Here is an 8,275-nt window from a genome sequence, read left to right on the forward strand (position 1 = left end):
ACTCTTGATTTATCCCTTCCTCTCTTTTCTCTTTGGTAACTGTTTGTTTTCTATGTGTGTGTGTCTATTTCTATTATGTTAGTAAGTTTATTTGTATACTTTTTTAAAAAATTTATTTAATTTTTTTAAATTTTAAAATCTTTAATTCTTACATGCATTCCCAAAAATTTTATGTATAAGCAATATTATATATTTATCTTTATCTATCTGGCTTCCTTCACTTACTATGATAATTTCCAGGTCCATTCATGTTGCTACAAATGACACTATTTCATTTTTTTTATAGGAAAATAATAGTAATAGTCCACTGTATATATGTACCACTTATTCTTTTTCCATTCATCTTTCAGCAGACATTTATCTTGCTTCCACATCTTACTGTAAATAGTGTTGTGATGAATATTGTGGTTTATGTATGCATCTTTTCCAAGTACAGTTTTCTTTCCATATAGGCCCAGGAATGAAAATGTAGGATCATATGGTAGGTCTATTTTTAGCTATTTAAGGAAACTTCATACTATTTTCCCTAGTGACTGAACCAATTTATATTCCCACCAACTGCTTAGGAGAGTTCCCTTTTTCCCCACATCCTCTCCACATTTATTATTTGTATTATTTTTGATGATGGCCATTCTGATCAATGTGATATCTCATTGTAGTTTTGATTTGCATTTCTTTAATAGTTAGTGGTGTTGAATATCTTTTCATGTACTTGTTTTGGTCATCTGTATGTCTTTTTTAGAGAAGTATTTATTTAGATCTTCTGCCTATATTTTTACTAGTTTTTTTTCTTTTGATTTTGAGCTGTATGAGGTGGTTACATACATTGTCACATCATTTGCAAATATTTTCTCTTATTCCTTAAGTTGGATTTTCCTTTTGCTTATGATTTCCTTTGCTCTGCAAAAGCAAGTTTAATTAGGTCCCATTAATTTATTTCTATTTTTATTTCCATTACTCTAGAAAACAAATCTAAAAAGACCTGGCTGTGATTTATGTAAAGACTGTTCTGCCTATGTTTTCCTCTAAGAATTTTATAGTATCCAGTTTTACATGTAGGTCTTTAATTCATTTTGATTTTATTTTTATGTGTGGTGTTCTAATTTCATTCTTTTACATTCAGTTGTTTTCCCAGCACCACTTTTTTTTTTTTTTTTTAGTTTTTGTTTTTATTGTTTCCAAGAGCAGGACTTTATCATACTCTAAGTTTCTGGTCATTTACACACACGTCCCAGTAAACCACTTATTGAAGAGACAGTTGTTTCTCCATTTTATATTCTTGCCTCCTTTGTTATAGATTAGTGTCAGTAGTTGTATGGGTTAATGCCATAGTTTTTACTTGAGTTCTTTAAAGTTCTCATAAATGCAGCATCAGTTTGTTTTACTTCCACACCAAATTTATTTCTCTTCTTTCAGTGAAACTCTGGATCAATACATGGGACTGATTTACATGTGGAAACAATATGTAGAACTCAGCAGAGGATGCAGTATTAAACTTCTCAGTATATTGAATAAATTTTAAGTAATATGTGTGCTTAGTCACTCATTCCTATTCAACTCTTTGTGACCCCATGGATTGTAGCCCACCAGGCTTCTCTGTCCATGGGGATTTTTCAGGCAAGAATATTGCAGTGGGTTGCCATGCCCTCCTCCAGGGGATCTTCCCAATCCAGGGATTAGAGACAGGTCTCCCACATTGCAGGCAGTTTCTTTACCAGTTGAGCTACCTGGGAAATCCTCCTTTCACTGTGTTTCTTTGCAAATTCCTCCCACATTCTCTATTTTGCCTTCTGTTTATGGGTTGCCTCACTGATCTTTCCCCCTCACGTTTTCATTTCTCCTCATTCTTTCTCTGTCTCTCTTTCTCTACATCCTCCTCACTTCCTTGTCAGTAGCTTTGCCGACCTCCCCTTTGGAATCTTCACTTCTGCAAAGCCCCAGATCCCTGCGTGGGGGAGGTGACTTGCTCTTGGGAGTTCTTCAGTCCTAAATCCCATCCTTCTTAAAAGTGTATTCTTAGGGGACAAGGAAGTCTGGTGAGCTGCAGTTTCAAGGGGTCGCAAGGAGTCAGACACAACCTAGCGACTGAACATCAAGGGGATATTGAGCCTTTTATCAAGGCTGTGGGGTAGGGGGGCGGCAGTTTCTCAGGAAGACAGCATGGTCTGCAGAATCCCAGGGTCCAGGAGAGAAGCCAGGACCCTGTGGGCCAAAAGCAATGAGGCGCAAAGTCTTTGAATCGATCTCAAAAGTCCATCTAAACAGAGCGGGGTGGGAGGGGTGGTCAGTGAAGGATTCTACAGGAAAACGCAGCAGGCAGGTCTAATGGCCTGAAGGCCCAAAATCCATGGGCAGGGTAGACCTCAGAAAGATTTTAATAAAAAACGAACCGTGGACTCCTACCCAAAAGTGAAGCGGTCAAGTTTCTGTAACTCTCACCCGGATGCAGGAACTTACCGCAGGTAGAAGGTGCCGGTGCAAGAATTGTAACTCAGCAGCAACCTCAGGACACCAGGAGTGTAGGTCTGTGGACTCACACATGCCTGAGTAAACTTAGACCCTGCTAGCCTCTTCAGGGTTAAATGATGGAAGCTCATCAAAAAGACAGCAGGCTTAAAGGGGTTTCAGTTGAACATATCTGGAACAAACTGGAAATCATAAGGTAAGCTTTAAAACTCATAGACTAAGATGAAAAATATATGATGTAAAATGAATAAATATATAAAGGAGGACAAAACAATTTTTCTTACAGTCATCTGTGAACTAACTAGAGTAAATGTAATGAGGGAGTTAGAAAATCTCAGTAGATGTGAAAATCTGAGTAATTATATGCTTCATGGAATAGAATATATATAGTCATTCTCAAATTATTACTTACCTTTAAAATGAAAAGAATCCCTGGCAAGGCTGGAAGATGACGCTTATCAGGATGGCTACTTTTCAAAATATAAGAAAATGATGAGTGTTGGTAAGGTGTGAAGAGATGTGACATTTGTGCACTGTTGGTGGAATTGTGAAAATGGTGGAGCCTCTGGGGAAAAGAGTATAAAGTGTTCTCAAAAAATAGGACTACCAAATGATCAAGTAGTTATACTCTGGGCAGATATCCAAAAGAATCTCTACAAGAGATATTTACCATGTGTCTCTTTCAATTCTGGTTTCCTCGGTGTGTATGCCCAGCAGTGGGATTGCTGGGTCATAAGGTAGTTCTATTTGCAATTTTTAAGGAATCTCCACACTGTTCTCCATAGTGGCTGTACTAGTTTGCATTCCCACCAACAGTGTAGGAGAGTTCCTTTTCTCCACACCCTCTCCAGTGGGGAGGGAGGTGGGAGGGGGGTCATGTTTGGGAACGCATGTAAGAATTAAAGATTTTAAAATTAAAAAAAAAAGAGATATTTACCGGATTAGTGATCTCCAAAGAAGGTTTAGCTTCAGGCCCAGGGTACAGAATTGATCACTCAAGAGCTTTTGTGTAGCAGAGTTTTATTAAAGTATAAAAGGGACAGAGAAAGCTTCTGACATAGACGTCAGAAGGGGGATGGAGAATGCCCCCTCACTAGACTAAGCATGGGAGTTATATACTTTTCAATCGGTCATTACAAAAATAAAAAATGTCTCAAGTTTGTAAAGATCTTAAGAGACTCCCAGTAGCATATTGGGCATCTACTGACCTGGGGAGTTCCTCTTTTAGTTTCCTGTCATTTTGCCTTTTCATACTGTTCATGGAAATGGTCAGACAAGAGAAGGCAAGAGTGAATGTCGACATTCTACGAACCAGCGAACTAAATTGGACTGGAATGGGTGAATTTAACTCAGATGACCATTATATCTACTACTGCAGGCAGGAATCCCTCAGGAGAAATGGAGTAGACATCATGGTCAACAAAAGAGTCTGAAATGCAGGACTTGGATGCAATCTCAAAAACGACAGAATGATCTCTGTTCATCTCCAAGGCAAACCATTCAATATCATGGTAATCCAAGTCTATGCCCCAACCAGTAATGCCGAAGAAGTTGAAGTTGAACGATTCTATGAAGACTTACAAGACCTTTTAGAACTAACACCTAAAAGAGATGTCCTTTTCATTATAGGGGACTGGAATGCAAAAGTAGGAAGTCAAGAAACACCTGGAGTAACAGGTAAATTTGGCCTTGGAATGCAGGATGAAGCAGGGCAAAGACTAATAGAGTTTTGCCAAGAAAATGCACTGGTCATAGCAAACACCCTCTTCCAACAACACAAGAGAAGACTCTACACATGGACATCACCAGATGGTCAACACCAAAATCAGATTGATTATATTCTTTGCAGCCAAAGATGGAGAAGCTCTATACAGCCAACAAAAACAAGACCAGGAGCTGACTATGGCTCAGATCATGAATACCTTATTACCAAATTCAGAAGAAAGTAGGGAAAACTGCTAGACCATTCAGGTATGACCCAAATCAAATACCTTATGATTATACAGTGGAAGTGAGAAATAGATTTAAGGGCCTAGATCTGATAGATAGAGTGCCTGATGAACTATGTAATGAGGTGCATGACATTGTACAGCAGACAGGGATCAAGATGATCCCCATGAAAAAGAAATGCAAAAAAGCAAAATGGCTGTGTGGGGAAGACTTACAAATAGCTGTGAAAAGAAGAGAAGTGAAAAGCAAAGGAGAAAAGGAAAGATATAAGCATCTGAATGCAGAGTTCCAAAGAATAGCAGGAAGAGATAAAAAAGTCTTCTTCAGCAATCAATGCAAAGAAATAGAGGAAAAGAACAGAATGGGAAAGACTAGAGATCTCTCCAAGAAAACTAGAGATATCAAGGGAACATTTCATGCAAAGATGGGCCCGATAAAGGACAGAAATGGTATGGACCTAACAGAAGGAGAAGACATTAAGAAGAGGTGGCAAGAATACACAGAACTGTACAAAAAAGATCTTCATGACCCAGATAATCACAATGGTGTGATCACTCTAGAGCCAGACATCCTAGAATGTGAAGTCAAGTGGGCCTTAGAAAGCATCACTATGAACAAAGCTGGTGAAGGTGATGGCATTCCAGTTGAGCTATTTCAAATCCTGAAAGATGATGCTGTGAAAGTGCTGCACTCAATATGCCAGCAAATTTGGAAATCTCGACAGTGGCCTCAGGACTGGAAAAGGTCGGTTTTCATTCCAATCCCAAAGAAAGGCAATGCCAAAGAATGCTCAAACTACCACACAATTGCACTCCTCTCACATGCTAGTAAAGTAATGCTCAAAATTCTCCAAGCCAGGCTTCAGCAATACGTAAACTATGAACTTCCTGCTGTTCAAGCTGGTTTTAGAAAAGGCAGAGGAACCAGAGGTCAAATTGCCAACATCTGCTAGATCATGGAAAAAGCAAGAGAATTCCAGAAAAACATCTATTTCTGCTTTATTGACTATGCCAATGCCTTTGACTGTGTGGATCACAATCAACTGTGGAAAATTCTGAAAGAGATGGGAATACCAGACCAACTGACCTGCCTCTTGAGAAACCTATATGCAGGTCAGGAAGCAACAGTTAGAACTGGACATGGAACAACAGACTGGTTCCAAATAGGAAAAGGAGTACGTCAAGGCTGTATATTGTCACCCTGCTTATATAACGTCTATGCAGAGTACATCATGAGAAATGCTGGACTGGAAGAAACACAAGCTGGAATCAAGATTACCGGGAGAAATATCAATAACCTCAGATATGCAGATGACACCACCCTTATGGAAGAAAGTGAAGAGGAACTAAAAAGCTTCTTGATGAAAGTGAAAGAGGAGAGTGAAAGAGTTGGCTTAAAGCTCAACATTCAGAAAACGAAGATCATGGAATCTGGTTCCATCACTTCATGGGAAATAGATGGGGAAACAGTAGAAACAGTGTCATACTTTATATTTTTGGGCTCCAAAATCACTGCAGATGGTGACTGCAGCCATGAAATTAAAAGACGCTTACTCCTTGGAAGAAAAGTTATGACCAACCTAGATAGCATATTCAAAAGCAGAGACATTACTTTGCCGACTAAGGTCGGTCTAGTCAAGGCTATGGTGTTTCCAGTGGTCACGTCTGGATGTGAGAGTTGGACTGTGAAGAAAGCTGAGGGCCGAAGAATTGATGCTTTTGAACTGTGGTGTTGGAGAAGACTCTTGAGAGTCCCTTGGACTGCAAGGAGATCCAACCAGTCCATTCTGAAGGAGATCAGCCTTGGGAGTTCTTTGGAAGGAATGATGCTAAAGCTGAAACTCCAGCACTTTGGCCACCTCACGCGAAGAGTTGACTCATTGGAAAAGACTCTGATGCTGTGAGGGATTGGTGGCAGGAGGAGAAGGGGATGACAGAGGATGAGATGGCTGGATGGTATCACTGACTCGATGGATGTGAGTCCGTGTGAACTCTGGGAGTTGGTGATGAACAGGGAGGCATGGCGTGCTGAAATTCATGGGGTTGCAAACAGTCAGACATGACTGAGCGACTGAACTGAACTGAACTGAAGGACCTTTTTGTGTTTCCTGAGTGGTACTAGTGGTAAATAACCCACCTACTAATGCAGGTAGACAAAGAGACATGGGTTCGATTCCTGGGTCAGGAGGTCCCCTGGAGGTTGGCATGGCAACCCACTCCAGTATTTTTGCCTGGAGAATCCCATGGACAAAGGAGTCTGGTGGAATACAGTTCATAGATCACAAAGAAGCGGACATGACTGAAGTGACTTCGCACACACACAAGGACTTTTTCATGGAAATCTAATTTCATATTCTCTTGATATGAGATATAATGTAGGAGAAAATTTATTTTCAGCAATAATTGACATGACTTACTTGGTTTATTTTAATAAACACTGAAATTATGATTTGGGGGCTGAGATTCCATAATAACAGTGGTATAAGCCTGTTAATATGGACAGTAGACTAGGGTACAATGGTTAACAAATGAAAATTGTGGCCTTCAGGGCCACTATTCATTTTAAATTTATATTTTACACTTAGTTTCAACATATCTTTACTTTCTTGAGATCAGTGAAATTCTTTTGATTAAGTCTGTAAAAGCTTCTTTCACTTGTTTGTTCCTCAGGCTATAAACAAATGGGTTTAACATGGGGGCAACTGAAGTCGTGAGCACTAACACACACTTATTAATTGCCATTTCATCTTTTGCTGAGGGTTTGACATAGATGAAAATACAACTGCCATAGGTGATAGAAACCACAATCAAGTGAGAAGAGCAGGTAGAAAAGGCCTTCAATTTTTGCTGGGAGGAAGGGAACTTTAGGATGGCATTGATGATATATACGTAGGACATAACAACACACAGAAATGTCACAATGTTAATCAACACAGCAAGGGTAACAACCATCTGTTCTATGAACCATGTGTCTGAACAAGAGATCTTCAGCATAGCAGAAGCATCACAGAGAAAATGATCAATGACATTAGAATCACAGAATTCCAGGTTTAAGCCCAGGCAGAGTGGTGGAAATATGACCAGCCAACCTGCTATCCAACAACAGATAATGAGCCAAACACAGACTCTACTGTTCATGATGGTTGCATAATGTAAAGGTTTGCAGATGGCCACATAGCGGTCATAAGACATGATGGCCAGGAGAAAAAATTCTGTTCCTCCAAAAAGGAAGATAAAAAATAGTTGACTAACACAAGCATTGTAGGAAATAGTCTTGTCCCCAGTTGATAAGCTGTATAAGAATCGGGGAATGCACACCGTGGTGAATAGAGTTTCTAAAAAGGAGAAGTGCTTGAGGAAAAAGTACATGGCAGTTTTAAGGCGAGAATCTATTAAAGTGAGTATAATGATGGTCAGGTTCCCAGTGACACTCAGTAAATAGGAGACAACCAGAAATGTAAAAATCAGAACCTGCATTGGAGGGTCATCTGTCAGCCCCAGGAGTATGAATATAGATAATGATGTATGGTTTCTCATCATTGACTTGTGCTTCTCAAACTCCTCACAAAGTCAAGTGACACTGAACTGAAAAACTTTTATGAAATTATGAGGCTATGGCCATTGGGTAAAAAAAATCCAATCAATGCAGTGAATAGCCATTTTCTGCTTTAACTTGTTATTGACCAGTCAAAACTGTGGTGTTCTCAGCTCTTTTGATGTACATATAGAAATCCTCAAGATCATATTTTTCTGAAATAAGTTTACTACAGTCCATACTTTTATACTTCATTTATGCACTCAAATCTCTATTTTTCAGTTAATCTAAATTCTGTCCTATATTCTCTAAAATGTATTTGTCT

General features: G+C 39.2%; 1 protein-coding gene across 1 annotated transcript; it reads right to left on the minus strand.

Annotated features, from left to right (window-relative positions):
* Window positions 1-7,013: 7,013 nt before the first annotated feature.
* LOC101116977 (olfactory receptor 6C2-like) lies at window positions 7,014-7,955 on the minus strand. The gene has a single exon (XM_004006614.4). The coding sequence runs from the start codon at window positions 7,953-7,955 to the stop codon at window positions 7,014-7,016; it is 942 nt and encodes a 313-aa protein (XP_004006663.4).
* Window positions 7,956-8,275: the final 320 nt, after the last annotated feature.

The sequence above is a fragment of the Ovis aries genome, chromosome 3 (assembly GCF_016772045.2).
Source record: "Ovis aries strain OAR_USU_Benz2616 breed Rambouillet chromosome 3, ARS-UI_Ramb_v3.0, whole genome shotgun sequence".
Taxonomy (NCBI): Eukaryota; Metazoa; Chordata; class Mammalia; order Artiodactyla; family Bovidae; genus Ovis; species Ovis aries.

Excerpts from the sequence above, each read along its gene's own strand:
- LOC101116977 (XM_004006614.4), bottom strand. The coding sequence starts at position 7,955 with ATGATGAGAAACCATACATCATTATCTATATTCATACTCCTGGGGCTG.